The sequence below is a fragment of the Pyxicephalus adspersus genome, chromosome 1, assembly GCF_032062135.1.
Source record: "Pyxicephalus adspersus chromosome 1, UCB_Pads_2.0, whole genome shotgun sequence".
Lineage (NCBI taxonomy): Eukaryota > Metazoa > Chordata > Amphibia > Anura > Pyxicephalidae > Pyxicephalus > Pyxicephalus adspersus.
Window position 1 is genome coordinate 21,062,493 of NC_092858.1, and position 12,200 is coordinate 21,074,692.

A 12,200-nucleotide genomic window follows, 5' to 3' on the forward strand; every position below is an offset into this window, starting at 1 on the left:
TGAACCCCAGACCTGAGTGGAGGAAGCTTAGCCTTTCTCAGCTGGGTTTTTGACGGAGGCAAATCTCCCCGAGGCCTAGTGCAGGAATCTGGGGGTCTTTGAGCCTGTGGCATGTGAGTGGTGCCTAAACTCTGGGGACCCCAGATCATGTGATTGGAGCCTGGGCTCTGGAACGCCAGACAATATGATAGGAGCCTGGGCTCTGGGAACCCCAAATCATGTGACCAGAGCCCAGTCTTTTAGTCCCTAGATCACATGACCAGAGCCCAGTCTTTCATTCCCTGGATCAGCGGTCGCCAACCAATAGTCCGCAGCTCTGGCCAGTGAACCCCGAGCGGGGTCAGGAGACAGACCCTGCTGGCGAGGCGCACCGGCCAGAGCCACGGACCACGTCCCCCATAGAAATCCCACGCTCAGAGAAGTAGACAGCTGTGTCCATGGAGACAACCTGCCCACTCTACCATTGCAGGCTCAGATCTGCGATGGGAGAGTGGGTGGGATTATGTCATGATGACATCACTACAGGGCAGTTTCTTCCTTTGATTGACACCCAGGTCCCTGCGCATGCGCGGCCAGGAGCCGGTAATTTTAGTGGTCCGCAGGACTGAAAAGGTTGGCGACCACTGGCCTAAATCACATGACCAGATTCCCCGGTTCAGTCCCTAGATCATATGACCAGAGCCCAGATCACATGACTATAGCCTAGGCTCTCCTGTCACCATGGGGACACCCTGCACAGCTTTATTCAGATATTACCCCATTTGTACTCCCCAGTGACCACCAGGCTGGCAGACACCCAGGGCCCAGTGACAAAAGGAAGGCAGCCATGACAGTAAAACCACATAGCTGTAATATTATATAACCCCTTCTCACCCCATGCATTGCCAAGCCAGGGCCATGCAGCAATAACAAGGACATGGAGGCCCTTGTGGTCTGTTATTATTTAACTCGCCCTTTTATCTTCTATTCTGCTCTATAGAGTCTTCCCGGACCTCTCCACAGCTTTATTTCTTCTTTATTGTCCCCCTCCCCACACACACACACATCCACCCAAAGGGCAGAGACACCCGCAGTCAAGGACACTGCTGACAGAAATGTCGTGTCCCTCATGCAGCCGTCCATAAAGGAGTTCTCGTTATATAAAGGCGATTTGATATCACGGATAAAATCTTATATCGCCTCCGTTATCCCCGCAGCTCTGCTGACGACTGAGCGAAAATCACCAACGACGACGCCCGTCAAGAGAAGAAAAAAATCCGCGCGACCCTGACAAGGTACCCCCCACGCGCGCTCACGAGAAAAATCTTCCCGCCCAACCGTTAGCCCCGCCCCATCAGGAGCGCGCTTAACACATCCCTTTCCGGATTGGCAAACCGTCCTCCCTGTGCCTCAATCTGCGACAGGGTCACGAGCGCTACCCGACCAATCGGAAGCTAACAATCTTAGAGCCAATGCCTCGGTTTTTATCACGTGTAGACGTGACGTAACCTACTAGGAACCCCCTAAACCCCTCCCGCCCGCTTTATAAGCCGCGAGTGCGAAAGGAAGCGCTCAGTAGAGGGAGACAGAGGCTGCGAGAGGGGAAGTAGTGCTCAACTCATTCAAACTTCTGTCACACGGAGGGGGTATAAACAAGCCAGTGCTGCTCCTCATTCAGCCCCATAAACACCACACTGAGCTGACTGGATGAGGGGGGTTTAAAAAGAGACATATGAGAGTCCTCACCTTATAAAATACCCCTATTTTTTTTTTTTACCTCACAGAAGTGAAGGCCACAGGGCTGTCACACAAAGAGGAGATGGGGCTGTGGAGGAGACACATTGGCTGGTAGTGTCAGGGTGAGGCCCCAGTACCTCTGTCTCTCTGACTGACTCATGTAGCAGCAATATGCCCATTTTACTTTTCCTGCTAGACACGTCCGCTTCCATGAACCAGCGCACCTACCTGGGCACTACCTACCTGGACATAGCTAAAGGCGCTGTAGAGACTTTCATGAAGGTATAGTAGCCAGTGCTGAGCAGCTGCAGCTCCCCTATCGCCTCGGAGGCCAGAGTGCAAGTGCCCCCCCTCCTCCTCCTTCACATGCTGGGGGCAGAGAGAGGGGCAGATCCCGGGGATTGCTGCAGCTGCACCCGCACTCTTCTCCCCGCTCTCCTCCCTGTATACTCATCACCCCCTCTTCTCTATTCCCAGCTCAGATCTCGGGATCCTGCCAGCAGAGGAGACAGGTACATGCTGGTCACTCTGGAGGAGCCTCCATATGGGATCAAGGTAATAAAAAGACATCACCGCACCCACCGTTCCCTGCACACCGGCGCCCGGTCAGCACACACACATTTAGGAGCTGACAGAAACATGGCCGACATCCCCTCCCCCCCTACACACACTATACACAGCTCAGCAGCAAGGGACTGTGGGAGATGTGGATTCAAGTTAAAAGTGACATTCCCAATGGGAGTTTACATTGCACAGGGCCTGGGGGTGAGGATCCCTGGAGATGTACATCGTTATGATGGGGGGCTGACAGCTGCCATGATAAACGTTTTTGTTTTACCTGTCAGGACATATGGATTGGTGCGCTAAAGGGTGCCGAGAGGGTGGGCATGGGGTGCGTTGTGTGATTGGTGTGGGCGCGTGTGGCACGTTGTGCGATTGGTGTGGGCGCGTGTGGCACGTTGTGCGATTGGTGTGGGCGCGTGTGGCACGTTGTGCGATTGGTACGTGTGGCACGTGCGATTGGTGGGGGCGCATGTGGCACGTTGTGCGATTGGTGGTGGCACGTGTGGCACGTTGTGCGATTGGTGGTGGCACGTGTGGCACGTTGTGCGATTGGTGGTGGCACGTTGTGCGATTGGTGCGGGCGCGTGTGGCACGTTGTGCGATTGGTTTTTAACACCTCTGTACCCCCAACACAACTTCTCATAAGTCTTTGCTTGATCTATAGAAATATTATTATTAAACAGGATTTATAGAGCACCAACATATTACACAGCGCTGTACAATAAATGGAGCTTGTAAATGAAAGACAAATAGACAGTGACAGGAGGAAGAGAGCACCATAATAACTTATTACAATGTTTCCCAACCAGGCGGTGTGCTCCTCCACAGGTCATTAAAGGTTTCTTAAATTGACACGAGAGGCACAATTTGCTCGTTATGCAAATGACACCAATGATTATTTTGGCTATCTGTAAGAGTGACATTCTTCCTACTGCCCAGCAATGTAAGAGGCATTCTTCCTACTGACCACCACACTAATGTACTGTGAGCTGTGGATATAGTAATTATAGAAGGGGTTCCCTGAAAACATAAAGGTTATTTCAATGGTTCCCCCACATATTAAACAGAAAATTAAGTTGGGACGCTGATGTAGAATGATAGCACACATATGTCACCCCTTACTGCTTACTGGGATTGGTGCATTGTTCCTAACTCGCTTTGCACCCTAACACAACTTCTGTTAGTCCTCTGCTTGACCTATGGACTTGTAATGATTTGTTTCTCTACCAGGGTTCCTCCAGAGGTTGCTAGTAGTTCATTGAGCAATTTGTGCCTTTCAGCTCCAGGTGACACCGATGATGATTTCTGTAAGGGTGACATTATTCCCACTGACCACCACACTAATATACTGTGATCTGTGGATATAGTAATTATAGAAGGGGTTCCCTGATAACCTGAAAGTTCTTAAGGGTTCCCCACAAACAAAGTTTGAGGCACTGGTAACGAAAGATTGCACACACACACATATATGACCCCTTAGCTGCTTACTGGGAATTGTGCAAGTTCCCAACTTGTCTGCGCCCCCAATAGAACCTCTGATGGGTCTTTGCTTGACCTACAGACTTGGTATTATTTGGCAGATTGTCATCCTGTGTTTATTCCTGGTACATAGACGGATAATTTTTTTATGCACCAGACAACGTTTGCACCAAAATTTACCAAAATGCCTTGTCTGTCCATAACCACTTAAAAAACAAAAAAAAAACAATCTGCCCTTACTTTTACTCTAGCTGTTGAATTCCCCTAAAATTCACTTTATATGCAATCATCAGATTGGAGGTGAAGACCTGCCTGTGTGTATTAAGCCTTAATTCCTGCTAAAACATTCTTGTTTTGAGCTTTGAAGAGTAGGGGAGGGTTAGAGCTCCTGTTGGATGTTTATTGCTGTTCGTAGTTCCTTTGGAGGGGTTTTGTCTTTGTGACTTTACCAGAAAGGAAGTGAAAAGATTTCAACAGCAATAAAAAGTTGGCAGACTGTAGTTTTATTCATTTTTATTTGTCTGATTTTGATTCACCCTCACTTCCTGTCTGCTAAAACAGCTGTCCTAAGGACGTTAATGGGCCACTCACACATTGCTTGCAGTGCTTGGTAATGCATGTACTGTAGGTGGTCTGACACACTGCTGCAGTAGCCAACACATGTTCTGTGCATTGTGTCAAGTCCCCCCCCCCATTATGGCTTAGCACCACAATATTTTTAATGCACTGTTGTTGCTATGTGTTTAATTCATAAAATTGGGCTGCCCAGAGCATTGCATCACACACAACGGTAGTGACTGCAGGCTGCGCCAAACAAAAGTGCAGAGCACAGCAGTATGCTGCCATGCGTTTGGGGTGCCGTTAGGAACGAATGGCAACCCCTCACCCCAATGCATGCCTTGTAAGTTGCAATTCCATATGTAGTGATGCAATGCACAAAAGGAAACTTATCAATGCGTCGGGGTTTGCTGCCAGCCCTTGAATGTAATGAATAGGTTACTATTGTGCAGTGCATCTTAAAACGCAATTACCTATTTTATAGTGTGAGTAGGACCTTAGTCATAGGAAATTGCTAACATAGCTCATTTTATAAATATGCATACCAATATCAAATGTCCTATCTCTGGAGTTATTTAAATTGCTTTACCTTCCAGGCTATATTTGTTTCTGCTATGCAAACTCTAATGCTGGAAGAGTGTTAGAAGACACAGTTGACAGAGCAGCAACTGTCAGACTTCAGGTTCCTTCCTGCACCCTGGCTCGGTCAGCAGAATGACACCACTAAGTAGAGGTGGAAATCCTAAATCTTCGTAAAGGGAACCTGTACAGAAAAAATGATGAAATGATTGTATAGTTAGGTCTAGGGCCAGCATCAACGTTTTGCTGCAAAGTCAATGCTCAAGGTCTCTATGGGTGTCATATTTTCTTTATCAGTTGGATTCTGTATTTGATGAGACTGTCATTGCTGGCCGCTGGGACGTTCTCATAGATGGTGCATTTGCAGTTCTAAGCAATGAAGTCAGTCAAGTCCTGCTGGCAAAGTAAATCTAAATCAAGGCAGTTGCACAAAGTGTATATTGGGAATGGTGAGCATCTAGTTCAATGGTAGAGACCACAAGATGCCAACCATTTCCACTTTACATAGTAATAGTTTTACTTAAAGTACAGATCTACTTAAAGTGAAACTTTCATTTATAAAAAAAAAAAATCAACTGTGAAAAGCCGTCCCTCCAAGCACAAACCAAGCCCAACAAGACCCATGGTGCCTTTGCTTCTGTTTTTATTCCAGGGTTTGCTATTCTGTCCAACAAAAGCCTCCATCTTTCTTTAGGTTTTTTCCTGACGTCTCCCAATCTTACACTGCGCAGGGGCCATGTCTTTAAATGTAAATGAAAAAGGCTGCTGATCTCACTGTAAATACTGGAGATCAAGCACTTTTTCCATTAGAGAAAACCTCCCTGATAACACATTGCCAATCTCTGGCATGCGCAGATAGAGCAGCCTACAGCCTCCTGGGTGTGATGCAAGTTTCCCCTTTCCCACTCTTTAAAGCTGTGCTGGTTAGGATGGAAGAGTCTGTGTCAATAATGTAAGAAAAAAATAAAACCACACATTTTTTTCATTATCTAAAGGGGGTAGCCACCCTTTTTACATATTGTTGGAAATGTGATAATAGGTCTGCTTTAAGTAAGCCTCCAGTTTAAAGACACACAACAATTAAAAAAAAAAAAAAAAACTGTTTTAATGTTTTTCCCTTTACTCTTATAGTTGGTTTAGTATTTGAGTACAGAGAAGAAATAAGTAAAGTACAAATATCAAATACAGGAAAACTTTTTGAAGGATTTAGACTTTTTATGTAGTGGTGATTTAACTGGGAGCATCAGCCAAATGTTGACTTTTGCTATCCCGTAGGTTTTTAAAACACCTCATGTAAAAAAAAAAAACAAACAAAATCAGAAATCCACTATCCTTGTGAATACCTGCACACTGAACTGAGGTTTTAAAAAATGATCAGCTTTTCCAGCCATTGTTTTTAAACTACAGAACATCTACTCCATAACTGACAGAGAGGAGAAGGTGTTTGAAGTTCAGGAGAATGGCTTAGGAGTGAGTGTTGTCAGTCTAGACAGAAGTGTTACTGTTTACATTGTTTACTCCCCTAGGCCATTGACCTTGTAATACCTCTAACACAAACAAAGCATATGGCACCAAAAAGTATTCACCAAGTCTTACAATATTGTAACAATAGCAGGATCATGATCATTCTTACAGAATGAAATAAAACCAGTTTCATATAATTACAACATTAACATATCCACCTACACACGTGGTGTACTGACCCAACCAAAGATGGCACTGTGGGTGGCTATGGTCCTGGGCAAGTGGACATGTATGGATCTGGTGGCAACTGAGGGCAGCTGTGGAGCTTTCAATGGGATTTGGGGCAAAGCATGACTAAAGGGGCATTTTGGAACAGGTTGGGACTGAAGAGCCTTTGTGGTGGTTTGGAGGGTTCTATAAAGGACACTGCTCGAACTTGGACATTAGAGGGGTGGCAGGGAAGCTGTTGAGGCAATTACATGTAGCTGGATGGTTTAGACAGTAAATGATTGCACTGCAAGGGCTCAGGGCCACTGCAGGGTGCTGGGAAGGCATTACAATGGCTTGGGTTGTAGGGGAGGCAGATAATACTTCCTGTGTCTGGCATCTGCACTAGAGGTGCCTGTCAGTGGGCCTAGGGGGCTGGGCATAAGTTGCATTACTTACTATGGCTCACCTGGAAAATTTCTCCACACATAGCCTGTCCCTGTCTCAGATTTCTTCCAACTGTAATATCACTGCCTGGCAAAAGTGCCCTCACTGTGGCATTTTCTTCTAGCCCTCTGAACAGAGGTTTTCTGCAACACACTGTCTCCAGCATCACAGTAAAGCAAGTGATATTTCAGCAAAGCATTACAGGTGTGAAGCACAAATACTTCCAAAATGTTCATGTAAGTAGGGGGTTAGGTACTGCTCATGTCAGCCGTAGCACTCTATAATGTGACCTAGTAAAAAAAAAACAGCACTAGCAGGATCACAATGAGAGAAAAAACTGAAAAAAAAACTTAAAAAAACAGCCACCACATCTTAGTACTGATAAATTAAAACTTTACTGAAGTTTATACAAGAACAATCAGTAGCACTTTCCACTTTTACTTTCAAAATACCATTTGGATACTATGTTTCATTTTTACAACGCTCCATTTTATAAACATGTAAATGTTTACATTTAGATACTAATGTTCAGATGATACAGATAAATGAGGCCAAGCAATTTTAAAAAGTTTTTATTTTCTGTGAGTTATTGACATAATCTTCAGGTTCTGTGTGGGGGTTATTTTAGTTTGTGTTAATGGTTGAAGATTTGGATTGCATTAGCAATCAACACAAACTCTTGATCCCTGTTGTAACTTAGAACTTCTGAGGTCAGGGGTTGTATTCTGTTACAACCATCTACTAAGGTATTTTTGTAAGTGTCATGCCAAATTGCTATTTAAGGTACTGTGATAGTGTGCAGCTACCTTAAGGTATACAGAAAATATAAATCTTCCCTGTAGATGCAAGTTATTATTATTATTCGTGAGCTTGGGGTTCAGTGATCGAGTGCCAAGTCTAGCATTTGCTGCCCTCGACTGACTTAACCTTGTTTTGAGCTGAGGAGAGTGCATTACATTTTGAGTCCTCTTTACGATCAACACCACTGGGAGCATTATATGAGGTCGTGCTGTTAACTGGAGAGCAACTCAAATACTCAGGTGAACTGTGACCTCTGAAAATCAAGCAAGACACAAGCTCAGAGTGAATAATATATACATACTAGTCTGTGATTAGGATAATTTAAGAATAAATCTTAAGATTCTTGAATACTCTCAGGTATGACTAAGTTGTAAGGTGTATAAAAGTGATTTTCGTAAATGTGGCTTGCAGTGATCTGGTTATCTAGAGATGGCCTTGCAAACCGGAACACCTGCAAGTGCGTGAAGTATTTGTATTGCCCACAATGATTGTGCAACTACATGGAAAATTTCTGACTCATGACAGACCAGAAACATTTTAAACTACAATTAAATGCTGCATGAGCTGACTATCATTATGGGATCTGGAAGATTCAATCCATTAAGAGGGCTGCCAGCATCGGAGGCCCCTGGCTTCTCTTTCCAGCATGCATGGCAGTAGCGATAATTTGAGTTTGAAGAGTTGGTCATTTTCAATTTAGGTTATCTGTTGGGGGGTTGCTTGTTCATTACATGTTGCTGTTACGTTGCCTATCATAGAGTAAGAAGCCAGTCCCCTGATATCCGTTATAGTAATGTGGGCATAATTATTGAAACATCTTGTATAGTTCTGTGCTTTTCCAAACAGGACACGACCGTTCGTATCGGGCGAGAATCATCTGACGTGTGTGTTCATAGCCTTACAACGGTTTACAGATGTAATGAACAATTTATTATTTATTTGGGGATACAGTATTCTTTGTTTTAGACATCTAAACTTATACAGGAATTTGAAGAATATATATTTCTATCTTTATTTTTGCAGGCTGGTTGGAAAGAAAATCATGCTACCTTTATGAACGAGCTGAAAAATCTTCAAGCAGTGGGACTCACTACACTTGGTCAAGCCTTAAGGACAGCCTTTGATTTGTTAAATTTAAATAGATTAATAACTGGCATAGACAACTATGGACAGGTAGGTTCAAATACTGAAGGAGACAGCTTGCCAGCTCATTACATATATATCATTTTTTTTATTAATATCCCTCCATTGAATTGTTACTAGAGAACATGTGTGTCCAGTCCCCTGTTCATTTCTTGTGAAGTGAATAGAGATAGCTGGTCACTCCCTGTTATGGAAAGATTGCCTGATATATACAGTATAGTGGATTACTATTTCAAGTGACTTCTTCATTCAGGTATGTCACAGTTGTTTCATGAATGAGTTCTTGTATTAAGGTAGTTATAAAGGTAAGTCTCCAATGGCTATAAAAGCTGCTTGAAAGTAGAGATCCATTCATATACCTCTTTATTGGTGCCCTGATAGAGTTCAATTCCACAAATCCTAATATGCAAATATCAGTTCTGTTTCAAAATATGAGCTCTACTGCAAAATCTCCTCTCTTTCCCTTTCTTTGAATATCTGCATTGAGGGAAATGAGGAAAGACGGCTCTAGCACTAGCTATGAGCTGAGCTGTTACTTAAATACTGAGCACCCTGTTTTGGGCAGGTAAGCATTAACACCCCCGCCAGGTTATTTTTGTACTGTCTGCTTACCATTTGGGAAATCTTCCTTCTCTTGCTGTTCTATAGCTGCAACATGAAGTTGGGGAAAACCACCAAAGGGATGGTAAATTCCCCTTTAGACATTGTCTCCATTGGATGATTTATCCTCTCCCCTTGTTCTGAAAACAACTTTAACAGATTTTTATTTTCCCTCACTTAACACTCCATTATATTTTTACTAATATAGGAGTAATTCTGCCCGTTCAGGAAACGTGACAGATGGTTCCCCTATTCCCCACTCTATCCTAAACAAAAAAGTTTTTCTCCACTGAATGTCGGACAGAAAACAAAAATTTGAACTTGGTATAGCTGCAGTATATACGCATTTCCTCATGTTTTACTTTTATTGACCATACAATTACAGAAAAAGTTGATCTTGCAGAAGTGCATTTGGCTCCCAGTTTCCTATTGTGGGCTGACGACACAACTTTTCTGTTGACAGAATAGTGTCAACTCTGCCCAAGTATCACAAATATATTTTAAGCAAATAGACATTTATTTTGGATTTACGTACAATGGTAGCTTGCATGTTTCTGTCCCTAACTAGTCAACATTTGCTCCTCTGATTGCGAGTAACTTGTTCTGATCTGAAAGCTGACAACAATGAAAGGAGAGTTAGATATGACCATGATCTGGTTGTCGTTTGAGAACTGCGTCAATGATGTGGTCCACAATAGCCTGAGAACACAGACTGTATGGATACGCACATGGCATAATGCCACGGTAATTGTCATACAGATCTCAAACTGTGCTGACTTGGTAATCCTCTAACGAATAGAAAAATACTCAAACCTGAACTTGCAAGTTTATGGTCACTTTTGGAGTCCCTGGGTCCTTGCAGGGGACATATGAAGTTATAACTGCGGAACTAACTAGAAAATACATTATACTGCAGATAACATTTAGGTTTTATTATTTTTTAAACAGTATTTATATAGCGCCAACATATTATGTAGCGCTGTACATGAAATAGGGGTTGCAAAGGACGGACAGGCACAGAAAGAGAAGACTGTGTCACATTTTAGGAGCTGGCAAAATATAATATTGCAAAATGCAATATTTCAAAATGGAAGTTGCAGAGCTTTAAAGGGAAAAAAAAAAGGTTGATTTAGTTCCCATTTTTTGTGCAGTCCTTATACACAATTCAAACAACCCCCTTCAGTTTAGCTGTATTCTCCTGGTAAATGTATTCACAGGTTAAATCACATACCACAAATTAGTTAGGAGTCTAAAAAACCTTTAGGATAGCTCAGGACCATGTGGAAGAAATGACACGTTTTGCTGCCAAAATCTCAGCTAAGGGTTAATTTTTGTTTGCCCTTAACTAAGATGGCTGATTTGTTACTTCCTGTTAGACAGTGACTCATCTATAATCCGATTAACTGGAACTCAAAAGCCCTAATCTTCTCATAACAGCGATTTCCTCTCCGCAAGCACACATTTAACTCTTGGGGATTTCTTTACCAAGTTGTCTTTTAGATTGTGTGCTGTATAGATTTGTTTTTAAATTTGCATATAATTACGGCACTGCCACTTTTAAAGACCTAGTAACCCTAAAATTTGTATTTCCATTATGTTAAATTTATAAAAACATGAAAGTTCCTATTGCTTTTTTAAACTAGAATTTGGGGAGTTCATTCACACTGAGCATAATATGAGGTTTAGAGTGTTAAATGCAATCAGACTCGAGGAACCTTATCTGTGGATTACTCAATAAATCAGATCAAACGATAGCTATTCTATGTTTAATTCAGAATATATTTAAATGCATATATACATTTTTTTGCAGTTTTTTTTATACATTGATTATTATTACACAGTATTTATATAGCGCTGACACTTTGCTCAGCGCTGTACAAAGTTCATAGTCGTGTCACTAATGATCCTTCAAAGGGGTTTACAATCTAATGTCCCTACCTCAGTCATTTGTCATTAATACAGTCTTAAGAACAATTTTGGCGGAAGCCAATTAACCTAACTTCATGTTTTTGTAATGTGAAAGTAAACTGGAGTAGCCAGAGGAAACCCACGCAATCAAGGCGAGAACCTGCAAACTCGATGAAGATAGTCCTGCCCCAGATATTCCTGCCATAACCCAAAAAAAGCAGGACTAACCCTTGTGGGTCCTTTAAATGGATGTTTTTGTGTATTTGTTAAATCTTTAAGGCTATGTTAGGGCGATGAGCAGTTCTCTTCGCTCAAAGTCAGAAGAACAATGGGCGAGTGTATAATACATTTTCCGAAGCATAAAAGCTATAAAACAGTATTATCAATTAAAGTAACATTTTTTCCACTCCCCTAAATTAAATATAGATTCTGTATTTGTTTTGTTCATTTCAGAGCTAGGGATAGTGACTGGAGGATCGCTAGATACCTGTTCTAGATGTATTTATACAGATTGGGTGACGGTCTTTTCTGTGGGCAGGTTCTTAATATGCTGTACGTATATAAAGCACCAATATATTACATTGTACAGCGCTGTACATTAAATAGGGTTTGGCAATGACAGACAGATACGAACAATGACACAGGAGGACTAAAGGACCCTGCCCAAAGGAGCTTACAATTGATACTGCAGTTTTATCTGCTTATGTTTTGCTTTCCCTGGGCCCCCTCCACTT

The 12,200-nt window shown here is 42.6% G+C and overlaps 1 protein-coding gene across 2 annotated transcripts in view; it reads left to right on the plus strand.

Annotated features, from left to right (window-relative positions):
* The first annotated feature begins 1,557 nt into the window (after window positions 1–1,557).
* Window positions 1,558–12,200, plus strand: part of INTS6 (integrator complex subunit 6) — a 23,687-nt gene continuing 13,044 nt past the window's right edge. Inside the window, exons 1-4 of one of the 2 annotated variants that reach the window (XM_072403424.1) lie at window positions 1,928–1,998; window positions 2,194–2,271; window positions 8,662–8,731; window positions 8,839–8,988. In XM_072403424.1, coding sequence (XP_072259525.1) covers window positions 2,261–2,271; window positions 8,662–8,731; window positions 8,839–8,988 — 231 coding nt within the window. In that variant the 5' untranslated portion in view covers window positions 1,928–1,998; window positions 2,194–2,260. Of the gene's footprint in view, window positions 1,999–2,193; window positions 2,272–8,661; window positions 8,732–8,838; window positions 8,989–12,200 lie in introns of both variants that reach the window. The other variant, XM_072403416.1, reaches the window with a different exon arrangement.